Source organism: Eupeodes corollae, chromosome 3, assembly GCF_945859685.1.
Source record: "Eupeodes corollae chromosome 3, idEupCoro1.1, whole genome shotgun sequence".
Classification (NCBI taxonomy): Eukaryota; Metazoa; Arthropoda; class Insecta; order Diptera; family Syrphidae; genus Eupeodes; species Eupeodes corollae.
The window spans coordinates 12,128,769-12,155,345 of NC_079149.1; the positions used below are offsets into that span (position 1 = coordinate 12,128,769).

At 33.0% G+C, this 26,577-nt stretch overlaps 1 protein-coding gene and 1 long non-coding RNA gene across 4 annotated transcripts; both read right to left on the bottom strand.

Moving 5' to 3' along the window:
• Positions 1 to 789: 789 nt before the first annotated feature.
• LOC129949104 (homeobox-like protein HDP1) lies at positions 790 to 2,191 on the bottom strand. The gene is made up of 2 exons (XM_056060351.1): positions 2,154 to 2,191; positions 790 to 1,417 (listed from the first exon to the last, which is right to left on the bottom strand). Exons 1-2 carry the CDS (start codon positions 2,189 to 2,191, stop codon positions 790 to 792), a joined length of 666 nt encoding a protein of 221 aa, XP_055916326.1.
• Positions 2,192 to 10,444: 8,253 nt separating this feature from the next.
• On the bottom strand, positions 10,445 to 11,412 carry LOC129952481 (uncharacterized). Of its 3 annotated transcripts, none has more exons than XR_008782323.1 (3): positions 10,979 to 11,412; positions 10,754 to 10,886; positions 10,445 to 10,632 (listed from the first exon to the last, which is right to left on the bottom strand). It is a non-coding gene; the product is annotated as an uncharacterized LOC129952481 (long non-coding RNA). The 3 variants fall into 3 exon arrangements; XR_008782321.1 differs by having other exon boundaries at positions 10,710 to 10,886; XR_008782322.1 differs by having other exon boundaries at positions 10,710 to 10,886; positions 10,959 to 11,412.
• Positions 11,413 to 26,577: the final 15,165 nt, after the last annotated feature.

Genomic DNA, 26,577 nt, shown 5'->3' on the forward strand with positions numbered 1-26,577 from the left:
AAACAAAAAAACTGAATCCCGAGGCCTTTAAATAGAGAAAGATTAAATCCCAAAAACCTAAACTCCAAAATTAAGACAATTTAAAAGCCTGAAATTCCCAAACCCAGAGAAGACAAAATTCTGGAGCAACAAGAACACTAAATTCAGAAATTTCGAAACCCTAAAATCCAGAAATACAAAACCCCAAAAATACAAGAAGAGAGAAATCCTAGAACTTAGTAAACCCTAGAACACAAAAATCCACGCAATACTTTAAATAAAAAGATACCCAGAAGTCCCAAAATCACTAACCGGAAAAGAAAAATACTGAAAACCCAAAATCCAAAAATTCTAAAAACCTATAAACGCAAAATTCAGAAATCCCAAAAAAGCCTAAATTCCGACAACCCAAAATCCAGTAAAGACAAAATGTTGAAAAAACCTAAAATTCAGAAATTTCAGAACCCAAAAAACTCATAATCTAGAAATTCCAGAATCCAGACAACCCAAAATCCCAAATTGGACTGCCTAAAACATTTACAAAATGATTTTGTTGTTTCTGGACTTTGAATTTCAGTCAGTTTTGCCACTCTTCTCAGTCTTATCAGCCTTGTCTGCCTCTGTCTTGGCCTGGTCTGCCTCTGTCTTGTCGTTGGTATCGTTGGTATCGTTGGTATCGTTGGTCTCGTTGATCTCGTTGTTCTAGTTGTTCTCGGTGTTCTCGGTGTTCTCGTTGGTCTCGTTTGTTTCATTGGTTTCGTTGGTATCGTTGGTATCGTTGGAATCGTTGGTATCGTGGGTCTCGTTAGTTTAGTTGGTACCGTTGGTATCATTGGTATCGTTGGTTGGTCTGGTTGGTATCGTTGGTCTCTTTGGTCTCGTTGGTCTTGTTGGTCTCATTGGTATAGTTGTTCTCGTTGTTCTCGGTGTTTCGTTGGTCTCTTTTCTTTCATCAGTTTCGTTGGTATCGTTAGTATCGTGGGTCTCGTTGGTATAATTGGTATCGTTGTTTGGTATCGTTGTTTGGTATCGTTGGTCTCTTTGGTCTCGTTGGTCTTGTTGGTCTCGTTGGTATCGTTGGTTTCTTTGGTCTCGTTGGTCCCGTTGGTCTGGTTGGTTTGTTAGAATCATTGGTATGTTGGTATCGTTGGTATCGTAGGTTTCGTTGGTATTGTTGGTATCGTTGGTATTGTTAGCATCGTTGGTATCGTTGGTATCATTGGTATCGTTGGTCTCATTGGTCTCATTGGTCTCATTGGTCTCGTTGGTCTTATTGGTCTTATTGGTTTTATTTGTCTCATTGGTGTCATTGGTCTCATTGGTCTCATTGGTCTCGTTGGTCTTATTGGTATCGTTGGTATCGTTAGTATCGTTGGAATCATTGGTCTCATTGGTCTCATCAATCTTGTTTTTCTTATTGGTTTCATTGGTCTCATTGCTCTAGTTGGGCTCGTTGGTTTAGTTGGTATGAAAAAGGTTTAATGGTTTCTCAAATTTAATAAAAGGAGAGCGAATTCGATGGACTCGTTGGTCTGATTCGTATCGTTGGAATCGTTGGTATCGTTGGTCTAGTTGGTTTCGTTGTTCTCGGTGTTCTCGTTGGCCTCGTTTGTTTTGTTGGTATCGTTGGTCTCATTGGTCTTTTTGGTCTCATTGGTTTCATTGATCTTATTGGTCTCATTGGTCTTATTGGTCTCATTGGTCTCGTTGGTTTACTTGGTATGAAAAAGGATTTATGATTTCTCAAATTTAATTAAAGGAGATCCACGAATTCGATGGACCAAATATCATCAACAAATTTATTGTCTTAACATGTCGATACTAAAAATCAAATATTTCACGAAAAAAAATGATATCGGGACGAAATTCAGTTATACGGAGAAACCGAGTACGACTTTTAAAGCTTTGACTTGCTCAAGAAAAAAAAAAACATATTTCACACAAATTCCTTTGTTTATATCTCCGGCCCTGGATTAAAATGTACACCTGATATATTTAATAACTATGGCAATAAGTTTCAAATATCCACCAAAGAGAAAACGGTTCATCGCACCATTAAAAAACGAACAAGATTCTGAGAAGCAATTGAATTTGGGGCGGTTCACTTGTTTCAGGATTGTCTGACCTTTACATCGGCAACAGAGTCCAAGATTTAGTTTGACATTCATTATTACCTTTTGCCGCCACCGCCACCGCCACCGCCACCAACCATACCACTGACATACCGACAAATGGATAAACTGACTGCGGAGACCAAGACGATTCAATCTTGATCCGTGCTCCAGTGCAATGGTGGTATGCTATGGGATGGTGGCTCGGTTAGCGGTTTGGATGGATTGCACAATGAAAATAGCTTCAGCAACATCTTCGTGTCGTTCCATTGCATAACTGCGTAGAAAAATCACTTTGTGAATGGTATCGGGACCTAGTTTCACTTTCATGGAAGAAAAAAGCAAAAGAAGTCGAAGTATAAAAGACTTCGTCGTCGTCGGTTGGATGGTCTTGATAGTTTTATTGCAGCTTGACCACGCCAATTTGATGCTGATATTCGAAAGAGGAATCTGTGCCAGAAGAAGTATAACTTCGATGACGATGAGGATGACTATGACTATGGCTTGAATATGACGACGTGACGTGTGTCTCACCATTGGGAATCTTCAAAGAGTGTAAAATGGCATCCGATGTGGAGTTTTGCTGCAAATAATAACGATTGGTTTCATCTCCATCACAGAATTTTATTACCCTCGTAACCTTATGCATTCAATAGCCGCTAGCGATCTGATTTCTTCCATTTTCCAGCACTTCCCTTTTCGCCATCACCATCGTCGTCATCGTCTTCGACGACTTGATTCGATATATGGATAAAAATGCATAATACCCGTCGATATTTTTTGGGCGATTAGGTGTGGTGTGATGTGGTGTTGTCGGTGTGACTGTGCAGTCTATATGCCGAGCAAAACCAAGCCATTGCCAGCCATCAGCTATAGCAAATAGGTTTGGTCTCTTTGGAGCTAAGGAATGTTAATAATCTGTTTTGTTTGGCTTTGGGATGGGTCTTTGGGGATTGACAAAATTTGATTTAAATTACGAGGACAGCAAATATTCGAGGTCTTTTTTGGTGTTCTTTGTTTGACATGTGTGGGATGGTGTCGGTAAATAATGACAACTTCATTTGAGAATTATATCTTAAGGGGAGACAGGAGCTTAAAACAATGCACTAGGAAGATGTCAGTAACAATTAGGTCTAAGGAAACTGGTAGCTTTTAAAACCATAGATTTTTAAAGATCTGAGGAAGAAATTTCATGGTCAGCCAAACTCTACGAACTATACAAAACCTACAATTCCCAAACTCGCTTCGAATAACAAGACCGATTTATGAGCCCGTTTTGTCTATAAAGTCTAACTAAAAGAAAAGATGGCTAACAAATTGCTTTTAATAAGAGTTAATAGTTTTCATCATTTGTAAGAAAAAATGTTTATTTGTTAAACCTAATTGTTGTGCATTTTGATTGATTTCTTACAAACAGTTTAAAAGTCTCGGTTGGTTATGAAATATTAGCAACAATGTTCATCAAATTAGAGGCTAATTATTTAATACGCCCCCTTTCATACAATCTACGTCAGACACCTGACGTAGTGATTTTACTTTAAACTTATAAACGTGTTTCAAGTGTGTTGTAGCTTCTTTTTATAGTTAATAGTTTAAAGATAGGTTTTGATGTTGAAATTAATAAAATCACCGATAATTCAATTTATTGTGGTCTTGAGTTTTGAAACTTACATACTTCATAAAATATAATTACTGAATTAAGCGTAAAGATTCACGATTCATTTATTTCGTTAAACTTCTATTTTGTTTGTGTTCCTTGATGAACAAAATAAATGATGACAGAAACTCAATGATGTGCAACATACCAACATCAAAAGTTTGAAAAATTAGTTCTATCGTTGAAAATATTGTAAAGTTTTTCTTCATTACTTGCAACAATTTCCCTTGAAAATAAATTATAATAAACTTAACATTTTATATGTAGAACCATTTTAGACTTTACTATAGTGGTTGTATTTTTTTATGATGGTTGCAAGGAATGTCCACAGTCAATTAATTATGTCTGTAAAATTTGCATATTTTATTTATTTAAATTTCATAACACATGCATTAACTTCCCACAAGATGGCCTTCCTTTTTCTTAAGCCATTCCTTGGTTTGTGTGTTTTACGTGTTCAATTTTTTTACAGATGAAATTTGATCCATCATCTGATGCACAAAAGTTCTTATAATGATGCTAACTTCTTTTTATTGAAAAAAAAAATATAAATACATTGAGGGTGTTTAAAAGTGCGAATATAAATGTGGTTTTGTGTTATTTTGTTTGTATTCTGAAAGCAGCCGGATTTGTTTTTCGCTTTTATGATTCATGTAATGGAAAAATGTTTATAAGAAGAAATAATGAAAGGTAATAAATATGGTATTTTTATAGAAAAGGAAAATAAAAAGATAATTTACAAATTATTATAAACTAGTTAGTTTGTATATTTTAGCATAATATTTCTTATTATTACTAGATACAGTTTATTTTGGAAGGTTAACAACCTTTGATTATTATTTTATGGTTTATCATATTATGATCTTTTTAATCGTGATCTTTTCATAACAAATATAAATAAAATACACAACTTTATCAGACGAATCTGATTTATCTATACATATATTAAAATTTCAAAAATCGTTAGTATTTTTTGTTTACACTTACAAATCAGGGAAACATCGTAGTGGAACCGCGGTCTATGTTGAGAATATGGAAAGACCATTTCTCTTAATTTAATAACGGCGATGACGAACCGAATTCCTCTCAACCTCGGCGACGCTGATCAACAATTCCGCCTACCAGACCTTGACGAAGTGAAGATAGCTATATCTAAACTTAAGTCAAACAAAGCTGCTGGAGCTGACGGCATCGCTGCCGAATTATTCAAAGCAGCAGGCGATGACTTGGTACGGAGCATGCACCAACTCATCTGCAAAATATGGTCGGAAGAAAGCATGCCCGATGAGTGGAATCTCAACATAGTTTGCCCGATACATAAAAAAGGAAACCCTCTAAACTGCGCCAACTACAGAGGCATCAGTCTCCTTAACATTGCATATAAGATCCTTTCTGTCGTATTATGTGAACGTCTGAAGCCTTTCGTCAACAACCTGATATCAGTGTGGCTTCAGACCAGGAAAGTCCACTATCGACCCAATATTCACACTACGGCAGATCTTGGAAAAAACACAGGAGCTTCAAATCTCTTTATCGATTTTAAAGCCGCGTACGACAGCATCCATAGGGAAGAGCTCTACAGAGAAATGTCTAGTTTTGGCATCCCTATCAAACTTATGCGTCTGTGCAGAATGACGATGGAGAATGCACGCTGCTCTATCAAGGTCAGAAAAGATCTCACCGATGCATTTGATGTCAAAAAAGGTTTAGGACAAGGCGATACACTCTCATGCGACTTCCTTAACATCATTTTGAAAATAATTGTGCAAAATTCAAACGTCAACACTAGAGGCACTATCTTCCAAATGTCCATCCAATTACTAGGATTCGCAGATGATATTGACATAATTGGAAGATCAAAGCGTGACCTCAGTGGAGCGTTTTTGAGCATTGCAGCGAAGAAGATTGGTTTAGTGGGCAATGAGGGCAAGACCAAATATATGCTGTCATCAAAAGAGGACGTTGAACAACGACGTCTTGGAAAAAACGTCACCATGTCAACTTCGAGGTAGTTAAGGACTTTGTCTACTTAGGCACCTCTATAAACACAGACAACGACACCAGCGCTGAATTCAAACTTACAAGGCAATTGAGAAGTAAAGTCCTCTCTCGAGCATCTTAAATCCCCATCTATAAAAAATTCATCATCTCTGTTCTCATTTATGGCATGTACCCTGTCAAAGAAAGATGAGAGGGTCTTAGGATGCTTCGAAAGAAAAATTCTTCGGGTCATTTTTGGTCCCGTCTACATATGTAGATGGAGAACGGAGGAGAAGATATAAAGACGAACTGTACGGGCTGTACAGCTACACTGACCTAGTTAGCAGAATTAAAGTCCAACCACATAGATGGCTTGGTCATGTAGAGCAAATGGACATCAACGGTCTAGCCCGGAAGGTCTTCAAATCCAATCCCGAGTGACGGCGCAGTAGAGAAAGACAGCGACCCAGGTGGCGCACTCAGGTTGGTGAAAACCTTAACCAACTTGGCGTGCTCAACTGGAGACAGCTAGCTAGGGACCGACCTGGCTGGAGACGCATGTTGGTTGAGGCCCAGGTCCGCCCGGACTGTAGCGCCACCTTAAGTAAGTACTTTTTTAAAAATTTGAAAATAAATAACAATATTTTTCATATAAAGAAATAGTTTAGTTTCAAAATCTAGTTTTGTTAAATAAATTTTTAGTAGAAAACAAATATTTACCAATTTTAGTAGCATTTCTTAACTTTTTTATTTCTTATATAAACAAAAAATTCAGACTGTTGGATTTTTATAAAGAAATTAATAAACAATATTTTTTATAAGATAAAATTAGTTTTAAGCCATAATTTCAAAGTTTTGAAAAGATATTTGGGTCGAAACTCTATTTTACCAATTGTGAGTAATTTTTTTTTTAGTGCTTTATTTTTTATAAAGAAAACTGTCAATTTGATTTATCATGTTTAAAACGTTATTCTTCGTTGCACAAAATTATTCTGGACATAAAATTATTTTCTATTCGTAATATTTTCAAGGTGACAATATTTTTTTTAGTTTTTTTGTTTAAAAAATACGTTAATTCTAATCTTTTCCAAAAACATATTTGTTATGTATCACGTTACAATATACATATAATATAAAATTTAATTGAAGTCTCTAACGCCATTGGTTCGTGAGATTTTTAGGGCTAGCAATATTTTTTTTTTTAAACTGCTAGGGCAAAAAAACCAACCACGCAATTTTTTCTTATCACGGGTACTGCCTCTTGCGAGGAATTGACAAATTCTCCAAAAGTAACTCTTGTCATGAAAAAGTGATTTCTCAAATAAGCCGTTCGGATTCGGCATATAAACTGTAGGTCCCCTCCATTCTCGACAACATTACTCGCACACAGGAATGGTTGAGAGTTGTTACTGTCACTGTTGCGCCACTCAATTTAATTTAGTTTTTTATTGCGATATAACTCAGGATAAAACTTCAAACGTGTTTATTTCAATATTGCCTGTTTTCAGTCTGTCGGATTTATATCTCAGATTTATTATTACATTTCGTAGTTCATTTGTAATAAAAAATAATGTGACGACTTTATGGGCAAATTTTGCACTTTTCACTTAAGAAGTACGCCATTTGGCTAAAAATTAATACATTGCAATGATTTAAAAAAAAAACGAAAAATAGTCTGCCATTACCTTTGAAAAATGTTATACAACGAGACTAAGATTTTTGTCATATGCTGTTATTTTGGGCAAATTTACCCAAAAACACAAACCGGATTAAAAAAAAAAACTATTAAACTTAATTTACTAGTCTTATATTTTTCTTGGAATGAGTTTTTGTTAGAAGGGCTGATATTGGCTGCTTTCACACTGCTCACCGCTTGGTAGCTTAACTCATCATGACAGTTTATAAAATATAATAGAACTCGTCCCAAATAATAGCAAATTCCGGGAAATAACTGATCGACAAAAAATGTTTGTGCATTACATTAGTTCGTTCAAATACACAAACCATATCGGGTGATTTTTTTGAGGTTAGGATTTTCATGCATTAGTATTTGACAGATCACGCTGGATTTCAGACACGGTGTCAAAGAGAAAGATGCTCAGTATGCTTTGACATTTCATCATGAATAAACTTACTAACGAGCAACACTTGCAAATCATTGAATTTTATTACCAAAATCAGTGTTCGGTTCGAAATGTGTTTCGCGCTTTACGTCCGATTTATGGTCTACATAATCGACCAAGTGAGCAAACAATTAATGCGATTGTGACCAAGTTTCGCACTCAGTTTACTTTATTGGACATTAAACCAACCACACGAATGCGTACAGTGCGTACAGAAGAGAATATTGCGTCTGTTTCTGAGAGTGTTGCTGAAGACCGTGAAATGTCGATTCGTCACCGTTCGCAGCAATTGGGTTTGTGTTATTCGACCACATGGAAGATTTTACGCAAAGATCTTGGTGTAAAACCGTATAAAATACAGCTTGTGCAAGAACTGAAGCCGAACGATCTGCCACAACGTCGAATTTTCAGTGAATGGGCCCTAGAAAAGTTGGCAGAAAATCCGCCTTTTTTATCGACAAATTTTGTTCAGCGATGAGGCTCATTTCTGGTTGAATGGCTACGTAAATAAACAAAATTGCCGCATTTGGAGTGAAGAGCAACCAGAAGCCGTTCAAGAACTGCCCATATATCCCGAAAAATGCACTGTTTGGTGTGGTTTGTACGCTGGTGGAATTATTGGACCGTATTTTTTCAAAGATGCTGTTGGACGCAACGTTACGGTGAATGGCGATCGCTATCGTTCAATGCTAACAAACTTTTTGTTGCCAAAAATGGAAGAATTGAACTTGGTTGACATGTGGTTTCAACAAGATGGCGCTACATGCCACACAGCTCGCGATTCTATGGCCATTTTGAGGGAAAACTTCGGAGAACAATTCATCTCAAGGAATGGACCGGTAAGTTGGCCACCAAGATCATGTGATTTGACGCCTTTAGACTATTTTTTGTGAGGCTGCGTCAAGTCTAAAGTCTACACAAATAAGCTAGCAACTCTTCCAGTTTTGGAAGACAACATTTCCGAAGAAATTCGGGCTATTCCGGCCGAAATGCTTGAAAAAGTTACCCAAAATTGGACTTTCCGAATGGACCACCTAAGACGCAGCCGCGGTCAACATTTAAATGAAATTATCTTCAAAAAGTAAATGTCATGGACCAATCTAACGTTTCAAATAAAGAATCGATGAGATTTTGCAAAATTTATGCGTTTTTTTTTTAAAAAGTTCTCAAGCTCTTAAAAAATAACCGTTTTCAATTGTATTTAAAACCGTTTTTTCATAATTGGTTTAGTAATACCTCAATTATTTATTGCATACTTTTTAAGTTCCTTAAATAAAAAATTGGCTTATTGCAAAAAATGTTTATTTTGAAGAGTACCAATAGGAAGTTGTCAGTGTGGGTCCCGACGATTTTCTTATAATTAAAATTATGTATATTTATGCTTATGGATATTCCAAAAGTTATACAAATATACCTAGTAAATATTATAAATAATATTACAATAATAAACAATGTGTGCCCAGACCAAAGAAACATTACAGAAATATTTAAAAAACATTTCAGAACCAGGAAAATATTTCTGAAATGTTTTTTTTTGTTGGTAAAGACGCTCGTGAAACACTTCTGAAATGTTTCTTAAGGGTGAGTGGTTACTAATCTAAATGTAAAATGCATCAAAAAGTGTAAAGCAACACGATAAAAATGTATGATGTAAAAAAAGGTTTGTGGGTCCCACTTAAGAACATTTAAAAAATAAAATTAAAATGATTTACGATAATTTGTCTGAAATTTCCGAAAATATCAATTGTGAAACAGATGAGGTGGAAAAAAATTCATGATTATAAAACCCAAAACTTTCAGTGCTACTTTTTTAACTTTTTTTTATTATTCTTTCATTTGATTTGAATGTGGAGCTATATAAACGTACGGATAATAATGTTCTCCTTTGTTTTTGTTTTTAAATTGGCGAATGTTCTCAAATTGCCCATATTATAGGGCCTTATTACGAGAAGCAAATCACAGGTTCGACTGTAAGCGAACGTTTTTGAAATCACTCATATCGTGAATACCATTTTAATATTTACTTTAAAAGTTAACTTTTTTTTGGAAAAAGTGATGTTAACCTATTTGATTGTCAAAATTAATCCATCTTAATTTTGTTCTATATTGGATTTCTCAAATGTTCGCTTTAAGTCGAACGTTCGATTCGCTTCTCGTAATCAGGGCCATAAAAATTTAATTGTTTAAGTAACTTAAAAGTTAACCAAATACACAGAATCAGTCTAAGAAACTGAGTACTAGGCTCTGATTAAAATTATTAATTTTAAAGTCCAAACTTTTTCTTATTTTAAATCTTTTCTCTTTCTAATAAAACAAAAAACCAAAAAATAGCTACAAATTTATTATATATTAAAAAAAAACATTAAACCATACTTTAAAATAAAATAAATAATAAATACAAAACAAACAAATGTGAATTGTTATAATTATTGCGCGTTAACAATTGGTATCGAATATATATATCTATGTGATGTATAATTATTATTCTTCAAAATATCTAGATTTTTAAGCTCCCTTGCAACAAAATATATATGTATATGTTCAAAGATAATCTAAATATTAAACATTAACATTCAAAAAAATACCATTACTATCTCACGTGCATGTTTATGAAATCGTTTAATTTGTGTTTTCTTAAATATACTATGAGTTAATGTAATTCACACTTTTATAATTGGAAATATAAAGACATTACTCATCTTTTCGCAAATTGAAGTCTCACGCTCAACATAATTCTTCACCAACAACAACTCCATCGTCAACGTTGGAAATCACAACTTCACTGAAAATTACACAAAAAAACTTTAATAAAAAGATGATTTTTATCTAACAAAATAAAATTATAAATAAATCACTCACGTTAACCATAATTGTTCATTAATCATATTTATAAAAGTTACAACCTTAAGTAAATTTCGATAATCTTCTGCCCGTGTCATGCCTCAGCTTAAGCTCGTGCACTTGTAGCACACAGAAATTACATAAAATCATGAACTGCACGTGAATTCTTCATCTTCTTCTATAAGTTACATCTTACTGCAAAGACAACAACAAAATTAAACACCTTGTAAATCAATACTATAATTAATCAAAAAATAAATGTATTACATAATTTAACGACAAATTACCAAGATTGCTTCCAGTTCAGTTCGATTGTCTTGTTCTGCTCAGCAGTCGCAGTCACAGTTGCCTGTGCCATATGCCAATCCATAAGACGCGTGAAAGTTCACGCGAACTTCTTGTTCCTGAGGTGGCGCGTCGTCTTTGTCTCATAACATACACCAAGAAGCGCCAGCAAGTTGTAGATCGCGTGTGGATCAAACAAATTTGCAACATGCCTCAGCAGCAGCAGCAGCGTCTTTTGGCACACGAAGTGATGTCTTGAGCAGTAATTACGAATCAAAACTACACGATCCCAAAGAAGATGCACACGATCGATATGAGGCTCCACATAGAGAGACGACACACAGCCTGTACACCTTGCCAACAGAGGTACCATCATCTGTGAGGATCCTAAACATTTTGGTTTGGCGCGTTTCCACAAAGAAGACTAAGTTCTGTCTTCAACAAGATCGTCTTTCCAACTGAACCATGAGTGCTCCACAACCACAACGCTTTATCTTTTAGCTTCCCAAAGACTTTGTCAAAGAAATCGAAAGTACTATGGTTGTTGCTTTTGGGTTTCCCCCCATAACACAAAAGTGCATCAAAGACTGAAGGAAGTCTTCAATTCTCGCATCATCTTCTTTTCTCGGGTATGTTTTTGATTTTGTTTTTGCTTGTCTTGAAATTCAGCTAAATTCATGGGTACAAAGTGAAGACTTATGGAGGATGTGTGTCCCAAATGCCGGCATTGTGTTCAAGTTTATGTTGATGCTTTTTGATATGATGATGAATTTGAGTGTTGTCTATGTTCATTGTGGATGGAAACAAAAACGCATTGGCATAGTGACCCATCAATCTCAATATTGATTCGTTGCTCGTTGCTTTATACCAAGGGGAAGAGAAGACCACAGATCAACATTTAACAGCAATAAAGGTTGAAACAAATTGTTGGCCTTTATATGGAGTTTTGGAGCTTATAGATACTTGGATTTCTTTTTTTTTAATGTAACGATAAATTGATCTCAGGGAAGTGTGTGCATTTTTGTGATGAAACGAATATTTTATGTGGAGCCATGGACCGGAGGCGGGTGTAATAAATTCAAAATAATTTTGTATTGATTTATAAATTTTAGCACATTTTGAGGTTGGTTTTTATGTGGGTTTTCATAAATTTGAAGGAATCATGTGAACGGTTTGTTTGGCGTGAAAGCTTACACTGATAAAAGGGAAAGAGTGGCTAATTTGCTAAGGCTTGAGTTTGAATTTTAAAGTTTGTTGAGAATTGTTAATGTATTACTCAAGCGTTTTTAACCTTAATATGAAGTCATTTAAGTCTGAAATATATATGCAATATCTACAATTAGATAGATGAACAGATAGATAATTTTATTTTTAAATATTTTACAAAAAAATTGGTAATGCTGGTTTAAAATTAGTTTTGACAATAACTTTAAGTTGCCTGTCATGTTAAAAAGGAAATTAAAAAAAATATATGAGTTTAGTAGTAGATTAAGTTACATAAGAAGTTATGAAAATTCATTTATAATAACATTGCGATATTTAATTGACGCTTTCAAGAAGTAATATAAGTTTGAGTAGCAGTAGCCATTAAGAGTGTTGAGAAGTTGAGAATAAGAAAGTATGCCGCCGCCAAGAAATTTTCTTCTGTACGTTTTGAATACAAAGCTTGTTCGAATGAAGTGCATGTTATTTTCCGATTCATCTATATTACACAATGTACATATTCCATCTGTATCTCCTTGCAAGGCTCTTCCATTGATATTATGGAAGTAGTGAATTGGATTGATCAAAGTAGTTCGGTATACCAGAGTACATCAAGTTGCAATATTCATCGTGAAATTGAGACTGTTTCGCACTAACTGTAAATTCAGTTTTTATTTAATTTTCATTAAGAGAATGTTATGTTAGCTGGGCCATTCAAGTAGATTCATGCCAAAAGACAAAAAGGAAAAGATCCAACCATTCCTTAGCCAAGAAGATTTTCTTGCTTATAATGGCTTTCAATAAAATGTTGGGTAATCTATTATTAGGAAGATTAAGATTTCGTCTTATGAAAGAAAAATGTAGCTGGAGGGACATTAGAAAACCCTTCAGTAAGACTGTTTAATGTGCAGAGCATAGTTAGGCGTATTATCGGGCAGTGAAAAGCATCTTTTTATTTTTCTTTTTTTCAACTTGGTTGTATTCACGGTATCCCCTAACTTGTACAACATAAACGGTTTTGAGGCGGCATTGTATATTTTGAACTTTATTGAGTGTTGGACGGTATTGTCTCTCAGCAGACTCGACCATGTTGAATTGATAGAATTTTTAGATGCTCCCAATCTGTTTGTTAGATGCTGATTCTAAGACATATTGTAATTAAACACTACACCAAGATATTTGTATTGATTATAGACAGCTTTATTTCAGAGTTTTTGTAAAACCATTTTTCGCAGTCTGCTCTTCTTCCACCATTGCGAAATATTACTGTTTCCGACTTATCAAAATTTTTCCCAAGATTAGATCGAAGGTAATAAGTCTTTAAACCCTCAATTAGCTCTACAATTATTCTTTTTAAAAAAGAGTCAGGTAAAACTCACTTCTCACTAATTTTTCACTTCTTAAAGGGAAAGAGTGACGAATTTGACACTTTTGTTACAAAATTTAAGTCAAGTTTAAGTTTGAATTTTAGACTCAAACGTTTTTAAGCTTAATATGAATTTATTTAAGTCTGAAATATATTATTAATATCTATAATTATTCTTCTTAAAAAGAGGCACGTAAAACTCTTCTGTCACATTTTGAAAACATAGATTTTTTTTAAGGAATTGTATTCGAGTTTAAAAAATTAAAACATTTTTATAAAGTTTTATTAATACATTTTTATTTTATGAATAATAAATTCAGAGCTGAAAAATGTTACCAGTTTTTATCCATGTTCTCACCATATTAGGGGCAACACATGTATTAAAAAAAATAGGTTTAGTAGTATTTTTGACTTCCTTTTAAAAGTTATTGAATTTTGTCCGATTTACCAAATTGAAAATTTAAAAATTTAATTTGAACATATTTACCTGAATTGTTTCTATTATAATCAAAAATTGCACAAAACTAATAGATCTGTCAAAACTTCCAATATAATACAATATTAATAAATACCGTAATTTGACAATACAGCATTTTTTGAATCAGTATTTTAAATGTATAGTATTGTGAAATACACAATATTCACAATACAGTATTATGACCATACAGTATAATTCAGAATTTTGACCATACTGTATTTTAAAAAACAGAATTTCGACCCGCTTCCGTCAGAGCGTTAGTCAATACATACTATATCCCGAACAACCTTTTTTTAGTTAGCTCAAGACCAAGTTCATCAAAAAATTCAAAAACAACTTGGAAAAAATTTCAAATACTTCCTGTCTGTCGATTAAAAATTTTTCGTAGATTTTAATTTTGTTTATAAAAATTTTATTGAGTGTCAAAAACAACATTTTTTGGAAGATGAAATAAGTTTGACGCCAATAACTTACATTTTAAAAAATACTTTTGAGGCGAAAATAAATAATTAATAAGTTTTAGTATTGTTTTATTTTCGATTGTAAAAAAAGCTGTCAATTTGTAAAAAAAAAACGTTATTCTTCGTTGTTTTTTTGTCCGTAAAATATTCGAGGTGAAAAATATTTGTGTTAATTTTTTTTATTCATAGAAAAACCGTTAATTTGATTTTTTTCTAAAAATATACTAAATTTAATTCAACAAGCTAGCGTTATTGGTTCGTAAGATATTTTGGGTCTACCAAAATGTTGACCTTTTTTTAAATTGCAATATTAAAAAACCACCTACGCAATTTTTTCGAGAGTTCTTTCTATATAACAAAATTTATTTGAAGTCGATATCTCTACTAATTCTTGAGCTATGGACGTCGAAAAATCCTCGCGAACGTATGGACGTACAGACCAAGGCTCGTTTCACAGTATACGGTTTTGACCGTACCGCAAAAATCCGGACGTCGACATTTTGTGAGCGGCACAAAGAAGAGCATATATGCTATACGGCGCCGGGCAGTATAGCAACCGTCTACTGCCACTACAGTATACGGCAACCGGACGGCCGGCAGATAACCTTAGTGGCGTACGTGAGGAAATGCATGTTTTAACAACATACGATTTTATTCGTGCGGCATTTTTAGTATGCAGTTAACTAAAGCATATTAATATGAATTTCAATTTCATAACAACTATTAACCCGTTTTTGAAATGTCAGTTTTTATAATAATTTTTTAAAAATAAAAACATTTAAGTTTTTGATCACTTTTAAAACAGTATAAGAGCAGAAAAAAATATTGAAATCAGTGGATTAGTTCTTGAGAAAGCTTAAAATCAGTATAATGGTGCTTTGAGGGTAACCTGTCAGGAAAAACACAAACATTATATTTTTTCTTAAATTGGAAGAACCAAAATTAAGAATAATTAGAACCTATCAGTTCGTTGTTGATAAAAATTATTTCCAAAATTGGAATCAATCGATATAATTTGTTGGGCTGTAGGGTTAAGGACACACAGACGGATGGGATAGGTTGATCCACTTTTTCCGACTTTTGTACCATCGTACCGTGTTTGACTAAAATCTCAAGTTCAACATTTTTTGGAAATACAATACTTGCCATTTATAGTTCCCATACGTTTTTTGAATTTCCTTTTTAAATTTTACAGAATCTCAAAAACTTTATTCTTAGTATTATAAAAATATTTTTGCTCTAAAAATATTTGAGATGACAAATACTTTTTTCCCTAAAAGAAAAACTGTTAATTGTTTTTGTTCGATATCTCCGCTTCAGATATGATTAAGCAAGTTAAAAACCAATGAAACTATTATTCAAAAATTTGAAGATAAACCTTTAAAAAAAGACGTTTGGTACATGGCAGAAAGAACAACCAAATTGGCTTAACCGAAAACAGCATAAACTTTAATTCGAACTGCAAACTTTTGAAAATTCCGTAAAGGACAATTATAAAAGTGGTCCTCGTATACTTATTTTTAAGTTCTTAACTTAACCTTGGAAGTGAATGTTTCCCGAAAATTATGTTTTAGACATCCGGTGTAGTTTTAAGAAAAACTGAATAGGGCGGAAAATTTAAGTTTTTTTTCTATTTTCCAAACACAACAATATTTGTATGGGATTAATGGCTGCGTAGGATCTATCCTCAATTTAGAATTTTACAATTACATTCATTTCTTAAATAAGCCTCTTAAAAAGTATTTAATCAAGAATTCTGTGTTTAAGGCCAAGTTGCAAGAATCCCTGAATTTGATAATTTCATTAAAAAAAAACTACTTAGAAAAAATCTCATAAATAAATTTGTTAAGTAAGTTAATTTGTTATCTAAAATCTCGAAAATTAATTTTAAAAAACCTGAAGTGAATTTGGAATCGGATTTCAATTACGGTTTTGAAAATCCATCAGAAAAGTGGAAGAACAAATTTGTGTTCATACTTATTTGGTTTGACGTCTCTCTACAAAAAGCAAATAAAACTTCAATTTTTGATGGCGCACGACAAACAAATAAATACAATATAAAGTTAATACTATGGGTCGCATCCTACCCTCTTTTAAGTTTATTTTATATTTTCCAAAAAATTTGAAAATACCTACAAAACTTAGACTACGTTTGTAAGATTGAAGAAGTGAATTGGGGAGAGTTAATACATTTTTAAGATAAGTAGACAAATTTCACACGCATTATTTTCAATAAAATAAAATGTATCCAATATCCATTTTACAACATTTACAACCCTACTAGTTTTCAAAATAATTAATACTAACCAAACTTTTTGAAATTCTTTGAAATCGCACCAAGAAATCTCCCCACCGATTTTATGTAAAATTAATAATAAAAAGCGTACAAAAGTTGTCCATTTCTTCCATTTACAAGAAGATTTTTAATTTTCGTCCAATTTACATAATTTTAAAATTTGAATACAATATAATATGAAAATTGTGTAAGAAGTTGTTTTCGTAACTTATTTGTGCAATATAGTCTATGAATTGCACGCATATTGAAATTCACGAATTTTCAGTATGACAAATCGAAACATTTTAAACCAATTTACAATTTTGAAAATTATTAAGTATCTAAATGTCATATTTCAACGTAATGTTTGAATTGTTTCAAAGTTAAAAATCCATTTTAATTAAAAAAATAAAGTATCAGTATTTTCTTACCAAATAAAACTTTCGTCAGTGCGATGTTCCAACAGAAAAATGATTTATTTCTTTATTTCTAGATCTTCTGGAGTGACAAAAAGTGGTTTTCATGTCGTTGCTTTTATACCCTGAACAAACAAATGATCTTTTCTTACTTCGTTATTATTATTTTCGACTATCTGTTAACTTAAAAGAAGTTCTCATTTATTATAAAGCTTAACTCACATTTTTGACATTTTCTTCATTGGAATTTTAACTCATCACACTTCTTAAATGCATACAACAGCAGCATTAGAAGCACACCCAACCCATCCTATTTTGAAGAAAAATTCTTTATCAAAATTTGTAATTCTGTCGTTACTCGTTAGCACTAATGCTAAAATGCTGTAACATCAAAGTTCTTATTATATTATGACTTAATATAGAAACGTTTTGCATTAGAAGCCAACTATACACAAAATTTTGATTAATGGCCTTTGGCAAGCTAATAATTAATCTATATCCCCCTACTTTTCTAAACTAAAGTGAGCAGTGCTCGAAAATGGTTTTAGAATGAAGGTAGGGTTGAAAGAGCTGTTGCATTTATCTACAATAGGATTGACTCTTTAGAAGTTATGATCGAATATTTGCATTCATAAGACAGAAAATAAGTTTAATGCAAAAAGAGATATGAAAAAATCCTCTTAAGAATCTGTTTCATAAATGTGAAGAGAGTTGCCAAAGATACGTTTTAGTTTGAGTATGTTTTTTTTTTAGCTACAGAAGTAACTTTAAATTAAGACAGTTTTGCTAAAAAACATTTAATCCATAATTTGTGGTTTGGCAGCTGCGCTAAAACCATAACATTTGAATTAATGTACAGACTTTCCAATAAATCAAACTATCCTTTAAGGTTTCAGGTTGAACCGTAAATATAAACACATCATTTTATAGTCTTAATTTGTTAAAGACCTTTGCAATAAGAAATTTGTTCACAAAAGCCTGTTATTAGAGCTGCTGTCACTTTTGAAAATGCTATCATTTGACATTTGTTAAGTGAAAACTAAGCCATTACTAAAATTCACTACTAAAATGGTGAACATTTTGCATTTATCGTTCGCAATTTTGGAAGAAAATTTTCCGGGCCGTGTTGTTTTTCAAAGAGGTAATCACAGTTGGCCATCGAAATCGTTTGATTTAACAGCTTAAGATATGTTTGTATATGCCCACATAAAATAAAAGGTCTATTCTAATGCTCCAAAATCCTCTCAAGACCTTGAAGATGGTATTCGTTTGAAGTTTTCGAGGATATGAAGCTACAAATGGGGGAATTAGTGGAAAATTTTATGAAAAGGATATTGTGCAACAACCGTGGCCATGATAATGCTTTTGCTATTAATGGTATATATTCCGCTTTGCAATAAAATACGTATATACGTTTTTCGTTTGTGCCTTTTTTTTTGAAATTACAAGATTTTAATTACTTTAAACATAAACATTTGTTAATTGGATTTCAATATTCGGTGCATTTCAGATATTCAACTTAAAGAACTTTAAAGGTTATCTTTTTTCACTAAGCGAATAACTTAATTCTTCATATTGTTTAAATAATTTTCAATAATTTTGCATTCACTACAAATTTTGTTTATAAATTACTACTTACGTTTGGGCATGCAGGAATTTTATATTCGTTATTTTAGAAACTACCTTTCTAACCGTTTTATTTTTTTAAGCCAACTCGTTCCCTATAGCTAGCTGTCTCCAGTTTCGCCAGCCAAGTTGGTTAAGGCCTGTAGGCACCTGCGTGCGCCACCTGAGTCGCGGTCTTTCTCTACTATGCAGTCTGTTGGGATTAGATTTGAAGACCTCCCGGGCTGGAACGTTGATGTTCACTCGCTCTATTTGACCCAGTCATATAAGTTGTTAAACCTTAATTCTGGTAACCAGGTTAGTGCAGTTCGTCGTTATATCTTCTCCTCCAATTTCGATCTATGCGTACGGGACCAAAAATCACCCTAAGAATTCTTCTCTAGCATCCTAAGACGCTCTAATCTTTCTTTGATAGGGTCCAGGCCTCAGCGCCATAAATAAGAACCGGGATGATGAATGTTTTATAGATGGTGATTTTAGATGCTCGGGAGAGGACTTTACTTCTTGCAAGAGTTATTCTTCGTTTGATTTCAGCGCTGGTGTCGTTGTCCGATTTTATTGGGTTGCCTAGGTAGACAAATTTCTCAAATAACTCAAAGTTAAAGCTATCCATGGAGACGTTTTGTCCAAGATTTCGTCATTCAATGTGCTTTTTTGATCACAACATATACTTGGTCTTGTTCTTATTGGAAAATCTTCTCCGCTTCCGTCGCAATACTCTAAAACGCTCCACTGAAGGCAGGATTTCATGTCATGGACCAATCTAACGTTTCAAATAAAGAATCGATGAGATTTTGCAAATTTTATGCGTTTTTTTTTTTTTAAAGTTCTCAAGCTCTTAAAAAATCACCGTTTAGCTCAGTGTTTATTAAAAATTTTAAAACCAAAGTGCACTAAATCCATTTCATAACCTCTCGAACAATGGGGTCAGACAGATCTAGGAAATGAAATTCTTGAAATTTCTGATGCCATAAAGGTTCCTTAGACATAAATCTTTCAGTCCACTTTTCTTAAATCAAACACCTAAAATCACATTCCGGTAACCCTATGAAATTTAATTGGATGATGAAGTAATAGAACAGAAACAACACTCGGTGTCAGTTTCAATTAATCATTCCAAACCTCAAGTATTTAAAAGCAACATCATCAGACTTAGAATGCTCAGCTACATTTATGTATATTCTATACCCTATTATAGATGTCATCTTTAACAATTATTAAATATGCAACGCAAACCAAGATGATTTACCACTTTGAATTAGTCACACAAATCAAGAATACAAGACAAAATTATATTCCCAAACATCCCACCTCAATCTGAATCTGAATGAAAGACCCAAAGATGTTTTATTGCCACCACTTACAATGCTCATCGTCATCGTCGCTCGTCGTCGTCGAAGTCAAGTCTGGGTCTAGTCGGTGTGTGATGTATGGATCATGTTCTAAACTCATATACTAAACTCCCACGAAATATCACGACAAATTGTTAGACTTGCTGTAAAGAAAAATAATATAACTCACTACTAATTTATTTGAATTTATTAAAATAATTATTATTATTTAGCTTTGAGCTTGAGCTGAACCTGTAGAGCCCGCAGCTCATAGATAAAATAGGGTTTTTGTTTTCTGTTGATGAAATATGTAGATACATTTTTTGTGACGAAATATAGATCAGAGGTTTGACAAGTGCCTAAAGACGTCCGTAATTAAGGTAATCGAGTTGACGGATGACAAATTGTTGTGGGAAAGCAAAAATTAAAAACAAAAACTGCATCAAAATAATTATAATTATTGTGTTGAGAATTTAATATTCGAGATTTGTGTATAATAGACAAAAGTAGCAAATGAAGATGAACACGAATGTGTTGCAGTAAAATTGGTTTTAATTAAATTGCAAATTGTAGTCATACACATAAATAAATATGTATTGTAAATTTATGCGAAACATATTGCGTATTTTAAAAAGTCATATTTAAACAAAGACATCAATTATAAATTCTAGTCCAAGTTTGTTCTCATAAAACGCAGATAAGAGAAAAATATTGTTTAGCAATAAATCTACATACATGAATTTGTATGCTCTATTTTTTTAAAGCTTTATTTGAATTATTTGTTATGCTTAATGCGTTTTTGTACTTATTTTTCGGATGACTTAAATTTTTGTTTTCACTTGATTTGTATGCAATGTGCAAAAGTAACCAAAAATCGAAAATATTTATTTGATTTTAATGTTTTTACTTGCGACATATAGGAACTATATGGCAAGTTTTGCATTCGTGCAAAATTTCGAACTCGAGGTTTTAATCAAACATGATATTACGATGGTAGAGAAGTCGAAAAAAGTGGGTCCCGCGATTCCGTCCGGTCGGTTTTGTCTGTCTGTCCACGCTCCTACAGCCTAAACCATTGGGTCGATTGAGTTCAAACTTGGAAGTTAAGGTTTTGAGCAGATTCGCGTTAGGCGTTTTTTTCAATTTTTTTTTAAGACCAAAACTAACAGTGGCCACCATACAATTTTTTTGGTCAAAAAACGAAAATTCGAACTTTCTCAAAAACAAATCGATAGATTTTCTTTAAATTTTCTGTAAAATTTTATTTTTGAACTTGGCTTCTTTTAATAAAAAAAACAAATTTTTGTATTGATCAGGAAAGGTACCGCTCATAGAAACGTTATTTTGTTTTTTAATTTTCTCAGCAACTTATAAACCGATTTCAATAATTTTTTTTTTGAATAAGCTCTTATATTGCTTGAACAATATTTGATTATCAAAAGTGCAATTTTTTATTATTTTGATTTTTAAAAAAATATTGAATTTTATTTTTTCAAAATTCGATATCTCAAAAACGGGTCACCATTTTTTTACGAAAGTCAAACGTATAGCGTATATTAACAATCTCTTAACAACTGCGTACCAAAAATATTTTTAGAACAAAATTGAAAAATTTTATATATAAAAAATTAATTTAAAAAAAAACCGCTCTAACGATTTTCAAAAAAAAAATTTGAAAAATCAAATGTTTTTTTATTTATAAAATGGCATTCAAATTTTTGAAGACAAACTTATTTTTCGGGCGAAATTTTGAATCTTAAAATAGTTTTTTTTTTAATATTTTAACTGTACATGAGCCCGAAAGAGCGCATTATTTTAACAAAATTGTAATAACATTCCTAGCTTTCATCCAAATTAGTGCATTTGGTACACATTTATATGATATATTTAATCAACAATCTATTTTAAAGTGTCTATCAAGAATTATTATCTTGGTAACTTTGTATATGTGATTTTAAAATATTATTCTTTACGAATAAGGTTGTTTCACACATGATTTACTTGCTTCGCCTATATAAAAAAATAAATACTTAGTACAAGTTAAAGAAACTGCCCAGAAAGAGTATATACCTATGTATTTTCTATTAGAATCACTTTTTTAACGTACACACATTATAGGTACCTATTTATAAAGGTATTACGTACAACTTCTACAACTACTGCTTACGCGTCACTTCATATCTAAAATCCAAAACGCACAAGAGCCTGACTGTAAACAACAAATGAATAGCAATTTCTTGTACCTGTTCGTATGCTTGTTATTTTTTTAAACTTTAACAAAATAAATAAACTGAAAGTAAAAACTCCATGTTTGCGCTGAAAACTTGTAGTAAAGAAGGAATGTAGTATGTACCTTTTAGCTACCAATAACATTCCTTCATTATCATCATAACATGTCCTTATCTATCTATCTGCATAAAGCTAAGCACGCCAATGAACTATATACCTGCTACCTAACTACACAACCAATAGGCGATCGCTTTACAATTTAAACATTCATGGTCTGCCTCTTTTTTGTCTTATTTATTTTCCATCCTGGTTCTTCTAATATGAAATTACAATAAAGCTCTATTTAAAGGAAAAAAGCTTTGAAGGACCAAGTTGAATCTATATGAATCGCATCGTAGCTTTATACATAATAGAAACCATTTTTCATATACAAAGATCGTACCGAAGTAAAAGCAGACTTCTGAATGTAAATAAAAACAAATATCGGTAAAAGATCCTAAATAGCTGACGTAAGCATGCAAAAGTGTCTTTCATCCCCTTATTAGATACAATATTAAGCCATTTTGTTTTGTATATAAAGTGCATTGATATAAATAAAACAAAAACAAATTCATCAACCTTCATATGGAAGCACTTTTTTGTGAAAACATATACAAAGTTAGACTCAAATAGAATGAAGGAAATTGTGTGGACTTTTTGGGTCGAAAATTAATTGTCTCCCTTATTCTGCTGGCTGCTTATGGGAATGGAAATAATTTTTTCTCTAGCTCCCGCTGAATTTTTCCACTTTCGATACTAACGCTACGCCAACGACTTGGCATCTGGTCGCCCTAAAAGTTTCTGCTCATGAGAGTACTATGGTTTTCATATACAAAGATCGTGTGGTTTTTTTTGACAAATGAAATGGCAATTCTATCTTTGAAGACAAACTTATTTTACAGGTATATTTTTAAATCTTATATAAGTACTTTTTTAAACAGACTCTTAGGATAAAGGAGCAAGTTCGTGCGACCCAGTCGTGCATTTTATTTTTTATGGTTTAGCTTCACTTTATTATGGAAAGGCGTGAGTTTTAAACGTTTTTAACAAACTAGTACATTTTTTATGGCTAAAATTTATAGGTGAATATTAAACATAGGTTTGCATCGAATAAGAAGGATAGAAAAAACAGCAACTTCTTATTGTTTTAGAAAACAAAATATTAAGCTTTCTTTTGTATTTTATTTATTGAATTAGAAATTTATAAAACATTCTTAATTTTTGTATGAGCTTTTAAAATACACAGAGAACTTTGAAAACGTCTATGATTAGTGCCTAAACAAATATAAATGATGATTTTTTAGCAATTATCTTTTTGGCAACAGTGGTTTTAACAGCTGACACACGTCCCGTGTTTTGTTCTACTGTCAAACATCTTAAGTTTGGCCTATAATTTCACCACAAATCGTCTTACAAACGAAGAACGTTTGCAAATTATTGAATTTTGAACTGAAGAAAATATCGCATCTGCATCGGCCAGTCTTAATGATGACCATCAATTCGTAGCCGTTAGCGGTAATTGGACCTCTATTACTCAACAACGTGGAAAATTTTGCGGAACGATTAAGTTGTGATACTTTTCAAAATACAGCGGTTGCAAGAATTAAACCCAAACGACCTACCGCAACGTAAAATTTTTGTTGAATGGGCTCTTTTAAAGTTGGCCGAAGATCCACTTTTTACCGAAAAATTGTGGTCAGTGACGAAGCTCATTTTTGCAGATTAAGCAGATTTGTTGATTTTGGAATGAATATCAGCCAGAAACATTGCAAAAGCCACCAATGCATCCAGAAAAAGTCACAGTTTGGTGCGGTGCCACATGCCACACAGCACGCGCAACAATGGACTTATTGAGAGGCGAGTTCTGTGAGCATTTTATTTCACGTTCGGTACCGGTCAATTGACCGCCTAGATAGTGCAATGTAACGCCTTTAGACTATTTTATTTGGGGCTATGTTAAAGCTAATGTGTATTTAGACAATCCCGATTCAATTGACGAACTGTAAGAAAACATTGAATCATTTATTCGTGAGATACCGGACGAAATGTTGGAAAGAGTATGCCAAAATTGGACTAAGCGGATGGATCATTTGAGGCGCAGTCAGGGTCAACATTTGCATGAAATAATCAAACATTAAATAATATTGGCTGTGCTATCGAGTCAAATATAGATCTTATGCATGTTTTTGAATTTTATGTGATTGTTTTTGAAAAACTTTCCTATCGCTTTTAAAAAATCACCCTTTAGGTATGTATCCAACGGCAGTTTCAAATCAAGGCCTTACGTTAAAAGAAACATATTTTTGACATTTCCTTTAAGGAACATCTTTAGTTTTGTTAGGTAAGCCCACTTAAAATTTTGTTATCAAGATTAGCTATTTAAATCTTGACGGCTGAAGCAGTTTAAGCTGATGGCCTTGTTTCCGAGTTATTCAAAGCAGCATTGACTTGGTTAGGAGTATGCAACAGTTTATTTGCAAAATATCGTCGGAAAAAAGCGTGATGAATGGAATTTCAGCATAGGTTACTGACTCTTCACTAAAGGAGAACCTCTGAACTGCTCCAACTAGAGGGGAAATAGTCTCCTGACCATCTCCGTTATATTTGAACGTCTAAAACTATTTTAATAATAAATAAATAAAAACCACCTTCGACCAAATATTCACATTGCATCAGATTTTTATACTTTCAAATCAAGGCTAACTTTATCGATTTTGAGGACGCGTATGATAGCATTTATGAATCTTGTCTGCCATTGACATCTCTGTCAAAATTGGCGGTCTATACAAAATGAGTATCGTGAATGTAATTTTCTTTATCTCACCGATCCTTTTACTGTCGGAAAAGATTTAGAAAAGGTGATGCAATTTCTTCAACACTCAAGGCACAATCTTCCAAAGATACATTCCATTACTCGGATTCGCGCGTAGATGATGTTGATACAATTGGAAGATTACATTGTGATGTAAGTGGGATGATTGTAAGCATTTTGACGGAAGCAGACAAGATGGTTTTAGTTGACAATTAAGAACTACCAAATATATGCTGTCATAAAGAAGAGAGTGTATAAAAAGATACAAAGACGAGCTGTACAGGCCTTACAGGGAAATTGATCTGGGGCCTATTTCACCATCATCTTTTCACTTTTTACTTTGTACACTTTGGAAAATCTGTTTCCAATCTCAAATTTGGAATGTACAAAGTCTTTTTAGGTTCAACTCGTTGATTCATCTCAATTTTAAAAATGTCTAATTTTGTAGAGGTTTTTTGAGGTTTTTTGACATCATAGCCAACCCTTAATGGATACCATAAAAACGTTTGTTTTAAAAAGCTATTGTAAAATAATTTATAAAAGAAATGAATCGTTTTGAAAAATATTTTGGCAATAAAGTTAATTATTTTGTATATTGTGCGCAATTTAAAGGGTTTATGAGTACTTTTATAATGATTAGACACAGTGCGAGCAGTTAGTAAAGAACGATACAATTAAAAAGAAGAAGTTTTGACTGTCTTCACATTTAAATGTTTGGGAAATATTGAGCATGCTAAAGAAAGAATCTCTATACTAAACAGTACGTCCAAAATTGGACTCGAGAGTAAATTGATGTGCATTTCTAGGAGAACGGTTAACACTGGTTATTTCAATGATAAGCATGAGACCTTTTAGCCGTTTTTAAGAAAAACAAATGTCTCGGTAAGAAAACGATCTCCTATTATTTTTCAAGCTTTCTTTTCAATTCTATCATAAAGACTTATGTACGTTCTTGGGGCACCAGCATCGATATGAGAATTATTCTCGAATTTTGGACGTATAAAAGCCTTGTAAATTATTGCCAGATAAAAAGGAGTAAAATATGTGATTATCCACAACAAATGGCTTGTGATGCACATACCTAGAACCGAAAGATGTTCAGCCTCCTCAATGCAATAAGCACAAATGGATGGTGGCATTGCTGGAGGGTTACGCTTTTGTGACAGTAGAGAGCATTGAGTTTTCGAAGCATTAAATTCCTAGTGAAAAGCTGAGAGTACTGTCATCACCGAAATAATTTAGTGTGTTAGAAGTTTAAGACAAAACACCGTCTATAAAAATAAGGAAAAGTCTCGGAGACAAAACGGAGCCCTGGGACACACAACGATTTATTTTGTGGATACCAGATTTGAACTCATCCAATAC